We start from the raw sequence: 14,648 nt of genomic DNA on the forward strand, positions 1-14,648 counted from the left end.
TGTGCACTTAAAAATGGTTAAAATGGTCACCGTTCTTATATGTATTTTACCACGATGAGAAAGAAAGAGAAACTGAGAGGAGGCATTCATCCCCAGCTTAATAATCAGAAAAAGGAATATTTCAAGCATGATTCAAGAATTTCACTTGGTCATTTGCAAACTACTTCACGATATGGCAAATGATAGTATATCAGCCCAACTCCATTGAAAGACGAACTTCAGAGAAAGTAAACCTCCCCTCGGCATTTTCCATCGGGTGAACCGCAAGAATGTGAGCCCGGTGAGTGGCGCGGGCTCCGCAGAACAAACAACTCCAAATACAGGGCTGACCCACAGCTGCCCCCGGGGTCACCCTCACATGCCGAGAACCACACTCTGATGTTCTTTTCGGTGACCTATTTAAGAGCTGAGGGCTGTGGACTTTAAGGAAATGATGGTTTTGCCCAAATAAACACAATTTCCTCTTTCACCTTCAGCCCATCCTGCTCCCAGGGCAGATCGTGCCCCCCGCTACTTTAGCTCATTCTACACTTAAAGGGGCAGAGGGATGCAGAAACACACTTAGAAACGTCCTCCTCTAGGTCTCACGAGAATGACATGAAGTGGACAGCATACCCACTTTACAGATAAGGAAATTGAGGCTCACAAGTTAGGTAACTGGTACAAGGCCTTGCAACTGCTAAAAGGCACAGTCAGGACTCTGAACCAGCTCTACAATTTCCCCAAAGCTTTCCCTTACACCAAGATTCCAGGTTGGCACTCCCTCTGAACTCATCTTTGCTGAGCCGTCTTTTACAACACATAGAAAAGAGGGCTGAAATTTAAATTCTTTTTGAGGAAGGCTTAAGCTTCCAATTTAAATGTCCTGAGATGAAAGAAGAGAAAGGGGAAAGCCCCCATAGCTGGCATCAACCATAAATCATAGGGCTGCACATAAAGTTCAGACACAACGTCATCGAGAAGGACTTACACTGGATTAACAAAATACAGCCAAGATCTGGGAAAATGACATGAGCTACGACTTTGGACCTTTAGGAGAAATCTTTTACGATTTTTAAAACTACAGTCCACAGCTGGAGCAGGAGGAAGACGCAAGGTCCTTACAGACAGCCTCACCCTGCCAGCCGAGTGTCTTCCCAACCCATTTTCCATGGCAGGCTGGGAACAGTTTGCATATCTGTCATTTAGATGTTGAGAGGATTATTTGTATCTTTCTCTTCTGACAGTCATGTGCTAAATGGTAGCCTTGGTGATGAGGGGTGGTTAGCTTTTGTAAATAGCAAGGGTAGGCACCTGAATAGGGGAAGTTGCTGAGAGCTGAGTGTGGAGGCACAGATGACCACACCAGCCACAAGCAGAGAGCCTCACCTCTCCACCCAGGGCCTTCTCCCAGCTCTTCCACCTCTCTATTCACCCTCCCAGGGGACGCAAAGGCTCCCGACCTTCAAAGAATACCACTTGCCAGCTCCCTGAACGGGGCGCCTTCCCCGAAGTATCAGTGCCGAAGTCCGTTTATTTTGAGCGAAGCTGCAACCAACTCTAGGATCCTCCCTGAGGGCCTATTATCGCCTGATGCTCAGGTTCAGTCCCTGGGCACTAGAGTGGGATTTGTTTTGGAAACTTCTAACACCACTAGGAGGTATGAACAGGCACTTCAACTGTTCCTGTCACTTATTTTCACACGCAAGCCTAAAACCAAAGACCAGGTAGCCAAGAACAGCCACAGGGCTATCTAAGGACATGAAAAGCAGACTGAATCGTAGGCAGGTAAGTAACCCCTGTGAGTCTGCTGGATTTATTAAAGCTGGAAAGGAAGACAGGAATTCTTCTAGCAATATTATCCTGATCATTAAATTCACACAGCTTAAGCAAGGGATCTTTTTTTTTTTTCGGTACGCGGGCCTCTCACTGTTGTGGCCACTCCCGTTGCGGAGCTCCGGACGCGCAGGCTCAGCGGCCATGGCTCACGGGCCCAGCCGCTCCACGGCATGTGGGATCCTCCCAGACCGGGGCACGAACCCGTGTCCCCTGCATCAGCAGGCGGACTCTCAACCACTGCGCCAACAGGGAAGCCCTAAGCAAGGGATCTTTGACACAAGTATAATCTGATAGTTCATGAAAGCAACGATCCATAAATGTCTCACCCTAAGAAATTCCAAAGCAGGACATATTTGTGGGTCCCAACATTTAAGCATTGGTTCAATTTATCAGTGTTTCTGTCCGTTTGATTTTCAGTGCACTTAATTCCAGCACCTCACAGAAGTAGTTCATATATAATCAGGTCCCAGCAGGGCCACACGCATGTGACAGCAGGGTGGCTGTGTCCCAGCACAACCATTCACGAAGGCCCAGAAAGCTTGAATCATCTCAGAAATCAGGGCTGGGCTTTCCCAGTACAAAGGGCAGAGTACAGAGAGAAAGCCATAATCCCAGTGTAGAAAGTTTATTTTTAGGCCCATATTCTAAAACATCCTGCAACCTATCAAAAAAATGAAAAATAAAAGGATCCCTTCTATAAGCAAATAGTCATTTTTACTTATAATTAAAAGTTAGTTCTTCCAAAATTAAAAGGATCTCTGAATACACAGAAAGTGACAAGAAATGTATATAAACTGTATTTTAAAGTAATAACACGCATAGGATAACAATTCAAATCATACAAAATGGTACAGAATGAAAACTTTAATCTCCATGCCCCTCAGTCAAGTGAGGATCTTGGAAATGAACATACAAGCAAAAATCGTATTATCCAAACAGGCTGCCCTACTGTTTGGGAGTTTTTTGGTTTGGGGTTTTCTTGGTCAAACACAAGACAAGGCAACAGCTAAAAATATAGAAAAATTCATTTAAGTCTTCTACACTTTCAGAAAGATGCCTTATTAAGAGCAGCAAGGGAAAGAATGAATAAAAGTAAAAAAGCATGAACTGGGTACAGGAAGGAAAATATACAGTATGCAGGACACAGGGTCTGCTTCCCGAGTCGCCGGACTGGGGAACTAGTGTCTGGACCCGCACTGTCGTATCTCCTGGGCTTTTTATTTATTTCTTTTTAATACATTTATTTACTTTATTTATTTATTTCTGGCTGCGTTGGGTCTTCGTTGCTGTGCACGGGCTTTCTCTAGTTGCTGCGAGTGGGGGTTACTCTTCGTTGCGGTGCGCAGGCTTCTTATTGCAGTGGCTTCTCTTGTTGCGGAGCACGGGCTCTAGGCGCACAGGCTTCAGTAGTTATGGCATGTGGGCTCAGTAATTGAGGCGCACAGGCTTAATTGCTCCGTGGCATGTGAGATCTTCCCGGACCAGGTCTCAAACCTGTGTCCCCTGCATCAGCAGGCAGATTCTTAACCACTGCGCCACCAGGGAAGTCCTCCTGGGCTTTTTAAACACTCCTTTTGAGAACAGCTAAAACCACCCAACCATGTCCAATTCTCAGGGCTGGTTTGCCTCAGAACGTAGGTTTCTCAATACAAGGAAAGCTGGTCCCAGGGGGCCTTCTATCGGAATGTGGGAGAGCGGGGGCAGTGTGGTTCCTGCTCTTGGGAAATGAAAGGTCTCACAGTGCATCCCTGCAGACGTGCGGGATTACACTTGTAAAGGACTGACTGGTACGCCTCAAAAATAACCTGTCTGCAGCTGAAGCAAACATGTTTTTCCTTTAAAACATTCCAGAGGGGTAGACACAGACAGAAAAAATGTTGGCTTCAAAGATTCAAGACACAGAGAAACGATGGCTTCAAAGATTCGGTTCGGTTCATGTTTTTGCACGGCAGGCACTGGAAATACAAAACGAAGAGGCCAGATTCTTCGCTGAAAAGCTTACCCACCAGTAGAGAGCTGGCTCACCAAACATCACAAAGCGTTTGTTACACTGAAACAACTGCTGCCTTTTCTTTCTGACTATGAAGTGTGAGAAAATAATTAGACATGAAAAGAAATTCCTGCTAAAACAAGGACTCTCACACACAAAGAAGGTTCTCAGCTAATTGAAATCCCAAGGGGCTATAAGAACCACCTACTTAGGGACTCCGCAAAATGAATTAAGACTGCACCCTCCCATTAGACACAGGAGGCTCCAGGAAAGGCAAGGCAAAGGAAGACCACCAGCTCCACAAGGCACTTCATTTTAATGGGTGAGCATTAATTTCAAGGGGTCCTTGTCTATGGGTCTGATGTGGACTCCAGGGTCAATGGTGGACCGCCTACTTCCCTTCCTGCACAAAAACTCAACCATGAGTTATAGCATGAATCATCCCCCACGGTAACTAAACTTCATGACACAGGGGAGTTTGGCCTCAAGGGAGGAAAGAAGCAGGAAGAACAGAAGAGCACCCGAGTCTAACGTTTGAGATGGAGGACGCACTTGATCTTTCTTAGACGGAGAAATTTTAAGAAGCAGTTTATTCACTGTCTTTCCCAGGGAATAAAAATAAATAATAAAAATCACGTGAGGGTAGCAGAGGAGGACATCTAAAAGGGGTTCTGAAAAGGACTGATTCCACATGGGTAAAGTGTCCAGACTTTTCTCTTGGTAGCCTAGAGGCAATGCACAGCAAACAGGGACAGAGATGTTTATGACCTATAAAAGGTTTCTGGTGTGTATCCTCCAGAAGCTAAGTAGTTTAACAGGTTTTGTCATTGACCAAGATAGCTAGTCCTAACTACCTAAGTGTGAATACAGAATCACCGATCAGCCAGCCTTGCCCCCGCCCGCCACCCTCCCCCCAGGTGGACCTTCCCCTCTGCCCATCATCAACTTCCTGGTGGTAAATCATGAGGGTTGCAAATGGCTCCTTTTTTACCCTAATCCCTAAAACAGCCATTCTGGAAGCACTGAAAAGCTATCTGTAGTCACCAAATTCAATCCTAAAAAGCCAGTAAATGACATGGCAAAGGAGAGATCACAGAAAAAGCAGGTTGAAAACGCTTTTGATCTTCCTATACTATTTGCTCTACAGAAATTCCCTTAGAAAGTAACTAAAACAGGTTATAGAAAAATTTTTTTAATATTTTTTTAAAATTGACTTTCTCTCATGCTAATTCAAACATTCCCTTTTGCTGTATTTTCTTGAAGTCTTTTTCCCCCCGCATAGTTCAACGATTACTAGCTGAGAGGCTTCAGACAAGTTACTTAACTTGTCTGTGGAACAGGGTTAAAAGCACCTACCTCATAAGGATGTAATGAAGATTAAATGGCTTAATATATGTAAAGAGCTTAGAACAGTGCCTGGCACTTACACTCAGTAAGTGTTCGCTATGATTATGACTTGGTAGTAACCAGAGTACACGTGCAATTCTATTTGCAGCGTGTTTTTAAAGATAATTGTCTTACAGTCTCCATACCCACCATTTTTAATGGTTGTATGATGTTCTGTGAAGTGCATTTATACCATTGTTCACCCATGGTTCTCAAATGGGAATTTAAGACATCAACAGTTCTGACTGACTGTATTCCTAAGGATCCAATCTTAAGCCATCAAACACAGATAACAATGATTTGCACTTGAAGGGAGCGGGAAAAGACTCAATTATAAAATTAGTTTGTGGAACTTCCCTGGTGGCACAGTGGTTAAGAATCCGCCTGCCAATGCAGGGGACACAGGTTTGAGCCCTGGTCCGGGAAGATTCCACATGCCGCGGAGCAACTAAGCCTGTGCGCCACAACTACTGAGCCTGCACTCTAGCGCCCGTGAGCCACAACTACTGAGCCTGCACGGCTAGAGCCCGTGCTCCGCAACAAAAGAAGCCACTGCAATGAGAGGCCCACGCACCACATCGAAGAGTAGCCCCCGCTCACCGCAACTAGAGAAAAAGCCCGCGTGCAGCAACGAAGACCCAACACAGCCAAAAATAAATAATTTTAAAAAATTGTTTGTATGACACAATTTCCAAAATTAAAAAGTACATACAATTTTTAAAAATACCACGATTGGTGAATAATTTCTATAACTTATCCTGAGATTTAATGATCCTCAGAACTCCACAGGATTTCTAAGTAGGTGGGAGAGACAAGAAACAGAGGCCCCCAAACTATTTCAGACATACGCCAAGATGGCATAACTGACTGCAGTATAAGGATCAAGACATATTTTCTAAGTTGAAAGCAATACCAAACTCCTTGTAGGTAAAGACTAAAGAAAAAACCAAGCACCAGTGTTTTAAGATTCTCTAAGAATTAGAAAAATTAACACATTTATAAACATGTAAGTCTACCACTCCTGCCATCATCTAGTTACCAAGTTTTTACTTGACCATATCTCAAAAAGCCACAAATGTTAATATTCTAACATCAGATCTGGTATCTCGCCTCTTGCCCAAAAGTAAATGCCACTGATGTAGTCTACATGATCTGCCAAAGAACAGTCTCTGTGGGGTCTCTTTAAGGATGGGGAAAGAAAATGTGATGGTTTGGTTCACCACCTCTCGGCCAGGACAAAAGAAAACAACTTCAGCATGACAGACATCAAAGAACATTCAGTCCACTCTACCCCACAGGCAGACTCACACTCCTTTCTGTGGGAGCTCCCGGCAGGGAAGCACAGCATCTGATTTATCTGGTAATCAGGTAAGTCCCAAGGAGGAGGAAAAAACCCCATACCAAGAGGATTTCAAAATCCTGTTCTCATGACAAATGATCAGTAAAAACGAAAAGTTCCATTAGCGTAAAAGGAAACCCCACAGGACTGGTGCTGTAGGTGGCGACACTCTTGAAGAAATAACTCGGGGCCCGCCTGCCACTGGTGCCCCTCACACAGGACAGCGGTTATTTAGGATCACAAGAGGCCTTTTCAGACCAGGCTTTCTGGAAGCCTTGGCTGTTCTCCCTCAGTTAGCCATGTCCTTTTGAATAAACAAGAATTTTAAAAGTGAAGTGTGCAGCGGTCACACCTCTAGAAAGGGTTTTTCTGGGATTTCCTATAAATGCCTTCCCTCTGCTCCACTCAGAGGCCAGCATTCAGGAAAAGACACTTAATTACAGCTGGCTTTTTTCTCCCTACGGGCACATTCCTAAATGTGTCCCTCAGGGACACCCTGGAGACGAAAGCCCTTGATTTTTCTCTAACAGATCATCCCCAGACCTGTCCCAGCAGGAAAGGAATTTCTCGTCTCATTAGTGGCTAAAAGCGGCTCCTTTACCAAGGGCACCGTAAGCCCCAAGCTGCAGGTGACCTGCTTCTCCAGTGTTGAGCAGGGGTGCTGACGAGCAAGCCAGACAGCACACTGGGAAACGGAGAGAAGCGGGGCTTTGACCTCATACCGAGGCCACCCCTAGTCTTTAATCCACTGGGCTAAAAGTAAGATTAAACACTTCTCCACGTCCACACGGGCAAACGACCGCCTGCCCTGTGTCTACAGGGACCGCACTCAGAGACATCTGCGCAACTAGGCTGGGTCACACAGCAAACAACAAGATGGAAGTGGTCCCTGGCCAAGGGGAAAGCAGAGGAACTGGCCTGGTCTCCTGCTGAGCCAGCTGCGGCATGAGATCTGGCCCAGGACCCCTTAAGGGGAGCACAACCCGCTCACCAAGTTTTTTCCACACAGTGGATGTTGGCTTTCTTCAAAGGCCATACACGTGTCTGGGTGTTAATTGTGTTGGAATTCAAAGGCCCTGAGGGGGACTTCCCTGATGGTCCTGTGGTTAAGAGTGCGTGCTTCCAATGCAGGGGGGTGAGGGTTCGATCCCTGGTCAAGGAACTAAGATCCCGCACAGCGCGGCCAAAAAAAACCAAAAAACCAAAAAAAAACCCCAAAGACCCTGAGGCTTAGAGATCCGCACCAGGCCCAGGACAATAGGCCACCCAGGGCATGGCTCTGAGATGAAGAGAAGGTCTTAAATGCCCTTCTATTGCTCCCACGTTTGGGCAGGGCATCTTAATCCTCTGGAGCTAGGCCAGAGTGAGCGTCCCCCCAAAAGTATAGGGTGAGAAGCACAGCTTTCTCGGACGTATGGCAATTAAAATTGGAGCGGCCAAATGGATACCTAAGATTACCGTCCAGGGAGAGGGAGAGTGGTGTCAGCAAGTGCATGTTGGAGTTGATGACCGTTTAATAAGCACGTGTACTGTTAATGTAATCATAACATTTTTTAGTTAATAACTACAATTAAAATGACAGAGATACTATTTAGAAAAGTCTTCCTCTGATGGTAGTTGTGGAAATACAACAGAAGTCTTTGTAACCAAAAGGAAGTTAAGCAAAACAAGGCTCTTTTGTGCGCTCACCTTCCCTGATGTGAGAAACCTTTACATGGTTGACTGACTTGCCTCCAGAGGCGTAGTTTTCATTTACAGGTTTATTTTCCCTCGTGTTATTTATTATTTTTCCTTTTCTTAGTCCTGTAGTCCTCGCAGAAGTGACTCTACCAGCGGGTTGGGGCAACCAGAGAGGTCACATCGGGTTATTACAAAACAAAGGCTTGGCCTGTGTTGAAACTGTAAACACTTGAAGACATACATATACACACCCTGGTTTCAATGGTGTTTCCTGCTCATTCACTCAGCGCACAGGTATCACTGCTGGTGTTGTCTTTGTAATGGTGATCTCACTCTTGTGTCACGGTGACTGCCAGGGAAAGAAATCTGCCACCGTTTCCTGGTTCATTTTCAACAGCAAGTTCTCCTTATTTTGTTTGTTCATTCTTATCACTTCCTCTCACTCACGCCCACCCATACCCAACCCATCACCAGTCAGGCCAACTGAACCTCCGGAATACTTCTGAAATCCACCTACCTCTGTCCGTGACCATGCCTGTCACCCGAGTCCAAGCACCATAATTGGTTGCCTAGATTCCTGCCAGAGCCTCCCACTTCACCTGTCTGATTCCAGGCTAGGCCTGCTCCCAATCTGCTCTCCACCCAACAGCCACAGTGATCTTTCACGAACTGCATCACATCACCCCTCTACTTTCAACACTCAGTGGCTTCCACTGCTCTTCAACGAAGCCCTGCCTTCCTCTTCAGCCTCAATGGATGCAACCTCTCCAGCTTCCCAGGCATTCCTGCCTCAGGGCCTTTGCACAGGCTGCTCCCCCTTCCTCTACCTTTCCCTGGGAAAATTCCTCTTTATCCTTCAGGTCTCTGCCTCAGAGAGGCTACCTGCAATCTCCTTCCTGCTCTTTTCTCTTATGACACCCCGTTCTCTTCCTCCACTGCACTCACCCCAATACAGGATTGTTCATTTATGTGTTCATTTGTTTACTGGCTATCTCCCCCACAAGGCTCTCAGCTCTCTGAAAGCGGGGATCATGTGTGTTTTGTTCATCACTGTTTACAATGTATACCAAGTGCCTCACACATAGTAGGCATCAAAAAATAATTACTAAAAGTATGGATGAACGTTAACAACAAGGGGGAAAAAGGCAGTTAGAACTTTCCCCATGCTAACTGTCTTCTAAATGAAATCATCATCAAATCATATCACGAAAAACAGGAGGGAACATCTTTCACATCGATGGAACTGTGACTTTGAGCCACCCTTCCCCTTCTTAGTCACTCCGTTCCCCTGCTGTGAACAGGTTGGGGTTATTTATCCCAGAACCCACAGATCCCCGTCCTGGACGTGAGCTATCAGGTTCCTACACTGGGTGGGAGGGTTTCTAGTAACGCCCAATGGCATCTTTAGGGGGAATCCCAAGGAAAGAAAAACTTAAGCAGTAACAGCATTGCTCGAATTTTCTAGTCTGTTATAAAAAGCCGAAATGTGCTTAGGAAACCCAGAGGTATAAGTGCAAACACTGACGACTCAGATTTGTGAATTCGAGACCTCTGTGCTCATCTGTCACCTCTATGCCTCCACCTCTCCCAGAAAAACAACTGTCTAGCCCTCCTTAATCACCTGAATTTCCTTTGACAGCTTGTCACTCTTTCTTACTATACTTACAGTTCTTCAAAATGTCTAACCTTTATCAGTATCCAGATCTTTTCACATGCAACCAAATTTCCTCTTGAATCTTCAAGAAATATGAGAAAATGACCCTCCATCAGTCTCTCTTCATATCTGGAAGGCTATCACAGTATCAAGTTTCATCCTATTTACTTACACAATGGCCTTCCAGGCACCAGCCTGAATATTTATTTTAATCTGTCTTTAAAAGATTATTTCTCCCATTTTTATTGCTCTTAGTATCCTAAAAAGATGTTTTGGGGCTTCCCTGGTGGCGCAGTGGTTGAGAGTCCGCCTGCCGATGCAGGGGACACGGGTTCGTGCCCCGGTCCGGGAAGGTCCCACATGCCGTGGAGCGGCTGGTCCCGTGAGCCATGGCCGCTGAGCCTGCGCATCCGGAGCCTGTGCTCCGCAACGGGAGAGGCCACAACAGTGAGAGGCCCGCGTACGGCAAAAAAAAAAAAAAATGTTTTGTTTTGTTTTGTTTTGTTTTCAGTTTAGGACCCCAAACTACATGAGACCGGACAGCAGAGAAATCCACATGCTAGTCACCTGATTCTGCCTCCTCTCAGATTCACGTCTGTTTTATGATCACGGGACTTAACTGATTCCCATTGAACCGGGGCCCAGCTGAGATCCCAGATAAGTACGCACGAGTCGGCCCTCTGTATCCACAGGTTCCACATGTTGGATTCAACCAACCTCAGATCAAAAATATTTGGAAAAAGAAACATTCCAGAAAGTTCCAAAAAGCAAAACTTGGATTCATGCATTGGCAACTATTTATATAGCATTTACATTGTATTTACAACTATTTACATGGCATTTATATCGCATTAGGTATTATAACTAAGCTAGAGATTATTTAAAGTATACAGGAGGATGTGCAGAGGTTATATGCAAATATTAAGCCGTTTTATATAAGGGACTTCAGCATTTGCAGATTTTGTTATCGGGGGGGGGGGCGGTGGAGGTCCTGGAACCAATCACCCTCGGATATGAGGGACAGTTGTATAAGTGCAAAATCAATTCATTTCCATTTTTTCTTAACTAAAGGGGCCAAACACTCTTCCCTGTTAAATGGATCCTATCTATATGTCAGCCTCTGTTTAGTGCTTTAAAGATATGTATCATCACACTAAATTTGAGGTCTGCAAAATCTGAGTCATTACAAAAAGCATATTCTCTTGACTCCAGATATATGATACATGGGGGCTTATTAAGAGAACAAATGAAAATATCAGCACAGTTAGCTCTTAATGCCTTGAGTTTTAGCTTCTGGACCCATGGGGGAAAAAAATCATACTCTAGAGGAGCAACTGTTCTCTGTAGAGATGAACACACATGCACACATTAACACACACATACAAAACTGCAGACCAAGATTTGAGCTTTTGTTTTGGTTTTGGTTTTAATGTCTAAGGTGGAGTCAAACCATTAATAGCTAGTTCAAATGATCTTCCTAGCCCAACCAGTTTCTTTCCGTTGAATTCCCACCTCTCAGTGTATATCTCATGCTCCAAATCACAGCTACCTTGGGCACCCAAGTGATGTACCAGGACATCAGACAGGCTTAGTTTAACTGGGTTTCCCCAGCACCTTGGAAAGTCCCAGCAAGTGACAGGTGGAAAGCTTGCAATTTCACCTACTGCTTAGCAGAGCAAAGAAGGCTTCCTTTGCAGTTATTAAAAATCTATCAACTAAAAAAAAAAAAAAAATCTATCAACTAAGTACCATTTTCCTATAAGCTGATACTCTAAGTGGTCACAAGCTCATATGATAGAGACAGCAGTAATCATCTAAGTTTAGAATTACATCAGAGAGGATGAGAAAAATGGAGATGTGGAGACTGTACCCTTCCTGAAACAGGGAACTTGAGGAGGTTTTCATTCCTCCCAAAGCAGTAACAGAACCTTTTGAATCTATACACGGGGCTCCATTAATCCAGCAACCTGGAAACATCTTATAAACATCAATTAAGTCTGGCCACAAGCTCCATTTATACATAAGGCAACTTGGATGTTTAGAGACCGAGCAGCCTGAAGCCCAGCAATGAGTCAGGGCGAGAGTGGGCACCAGACCCAGGAATCTGGAATCCCCATCTCTGGCAGGAAGATGCTATCTATCTTTCAAGGGAATAAAAGGTTCACAGAAGAAACAGATGGCGATAATATCCACACATCTCGGGATGGGACAAGACAAAGGACGGCCAATGGTGCCTAGTTGAAGCTGGAAAGGAAGCCAACCCCAGGCCCCAAATGTCATTTAGTCAAATGGAAAATTAGCATTGCTTCAGCCCCAGCTCAGCAAAGACGCTGCTGCTCACCTTATGGCTTGTAAGTTGATGCCACAAAGATACCCCATCCATCCTCACCTCAAGGCTCTCTCTTTTTATCTGATTTGAGTTCAGAAATGCCTGTTCATCTTTGGCCAGATAAGAGGAGCAGGTATTACAGTTGCAAGCACCCTACAGAAAGGGGAGTCTGGTAACTTCAAATCCTCTGGCTCTTCCTGTCTCCTTCACAAGGGAAAGCTGAAATACCGTTTATATCTAAAACACACAATATGGATCAGAGTGCTTCGTAAACCACAGGAGTTAGGTGATAACATGACTGCCTTGCATATTTAAGGTCCAGCAAAGTAACCAATTAAGCTAAGCGAGGCTAGTTGTCGGTACACTAGATGAGCATAATCAAATGTTCCCTTCCAAACACCCGCGAAAGAGAACAAATAAATCGGTATCACTTTGGAGTGCACAGGGTTTCGCCCTGCTTTCCCTGCGGGACTCTGATACCCTAAAAGAGAAGTCTTAGGGGCGGGGGGGGGGGTGCGGTGGCTACAGGTGAGCAGCCATCCCCTCCCCACTACCCAGTAGGACCAGAGAACTTGACAAACTCCGGACAGAAACAATGCTTACTTTTCAGTTCAGCTCGGCCAAGGGCAGGCCCTGGCTCCAGCCATCAATGGGAAATCCTTATTCCTTTGGGGCCCGGGGCAAACACGGTTAGTATTTTTCGGTCTGAAAGTGAAGACCAAACTGTTCTAGCATTCTTGAGGGAGGGGCGGAGAGGAGGGCGGGGCAAATTCTCTTGACCAACCCCTTCGGCGGCTGTGAGGTCGGGTTGGGGGATAGCCCTCCCCAGGCAGCCCGCATTCCCCGTTCCCCAGTCCCCACCGCACTGTAACGCCCCAGCTCAGCCCCTGGGCGAGCCTCTAGGGCCCTAGTGTCAGTGGCTTTCACTGCTCCAGTCCCTGCGCCCCGGCCCAGCCATTCTCAGCTCAGTGTCCAGTAAAATTAAATACCCAGGAGGCTTTCCACGGAGGCTAATGGGTACATCAAATATACACGCTACTCAACTAAATAAGAGTAATTCGTCAGCCCACAGGTAGTTTCGATTCATCAAAAATTCATTAAGTGATTACTAAGTTCCAGACGCCGAGCGCCGTCCTGCAGATTCAAAAACTCTCCGGGTACCCGAAGCCACACACTTGGGAGAGCCCAGGAAGGTGAAGCTAGGTGAGAATACTAGTACGGGCCGAGGGGATCCCTCTAGAAGGGCCTCGCTCCGTTCGTCCCCTTGGTGGGGACACACTCAAAAGGGTCTCGGCGCCCAGACCACGCGTCCTCGCCCCCGGCCCGCACTCACTGGGTCTTCCTGTGGCCGTGGTCCCGGTGCAGCTCCCGCAGGTCCACCTCGGCGCGGCCCAGGAACTTGTCGAGGCCGAGCAGCGCGCGGTGCAGCACGGTGAGCTGCAGGGTGGCGGCGGCGGCGGCGGGCGCTGCCTCAGCCGACAGCAGCGGCGGTAGCTCAAAGGTGGCCTCCTCCCGCCACACGGGCGCGCCCAGGCTGCGCTCCGACACGGAGGTGGCGTACTTCTCCTTGCCCACCTGGATCACTGCGTACGCGTCGCTCGTGCCCCCGGGGCCCTTGGCCCGCAGGCCCCGAGCCTGGAGCACCGTCACCTGCACGTGCGTTGGGGACCACACGGCCCCCGGGCCCCTGCCCGCCGAAGCCGCCAGGGACATGGTGGCTGCGCTGCGGTCCAAACGAAACTGAGAAGATCGCCGCGACCCGCGGCCCCTACGGCCCGCCCCGCCGCGCCGGCCTCTTTAAGGCTTCCGGCCACGCCCCCTCTATGCCTTGCCCCTCCCAGCCCCGCCCCGCCACCCGCCCCACCTGCGGGTGCTGGGCCCGCCTCCTCCGCGCAGGCCGGGCGAGGCTCCAGGGCGCCGAGGACTGGGCGGGCTCGGCGCGGGCGGGGGCGGGGCTTGAAGAATTCGGGTCTGAGAGGTGCTAGGTGAGGGCAGGGGTCTCCGACTGCCAAAGGTCTCCCGGCCCAACCGGAAGTGGCCAGAGCAGCTACTGGGGAGCCACACCTCATTTCCAATCTGGCCTTGCCAACCGGCAGGTGTGTGACCTTGCACAGATTACTTAATATCTTTGGGTCTCAGTTTCTTTATCTGTAAAATGAGATAACAATCACCTCATAGAATTGCTATAAAAAAATGTTACCTGGCACAGGGTGAGTTCCCAATAAACGGTAGCTACAAGGGTAATTATGAATGCGTTCCCAAATTCGTTGCTCTTCCTACTTTGGCCGCGGGGGGCGTTGCTATGGAGGAAAGTGGGTTCGGGGAAGGTGCCAGGTGAGGGAAGAGCGAGGAGGATCTTTTGAGGACCCGAAAAGGAGAAGGGAAAGGCAGGAGGCGCCTGAGACGGCGTAGGAGTGTTCTGTTTTGCCCCGCCCTGACCAAATAAGGTGAG

At 47.3% G+C, this 14,648-nt stretch overlaps 1 protein-coding gene across 4 annotated transcripts in view; it reads right to left on the reverse strand.

The window, feature by feature from the left end:
- RAB11FIP1 (RAB11 family interacting protein 1) overlaps positions 1 to 13,962 on the reverse strand; it is a 29,876-nt gene extending 15,914 nt beyond the window's left edge. For all 4 annotated transcript variants that reach the window (XM_030833235.3, XM_060291601.2, XM_030833244.2 and 1 more), the window contains exon 1: positions 13,530 to 13,962. In XM_030833235.3, coding sequence (XP_030689095.1) covers positions 13,530 to 13,909 — 380 coding nt within the window. In that variant the 5' untranslated portion in view covers positions 13,910 to 13,962. The remainder of the gene's footprint in view (positions 1 to 13,529) is intronic.
- Positions 13,963 to 14,648: the final 686 nt, after the last annotated feature.

Source organism: Globicephala melas, chromosome 21, assembly GCF_963455315.2.
Source record: "Globicephala melas chromosome 21, mGloMel1.2, whole genome shotgun sequence".
NCBI lineage: Eukaryota > Metazoa > Chordata > Mammalia > Artiodactyla > Delphinidae > Globicephala > Globicephala melas.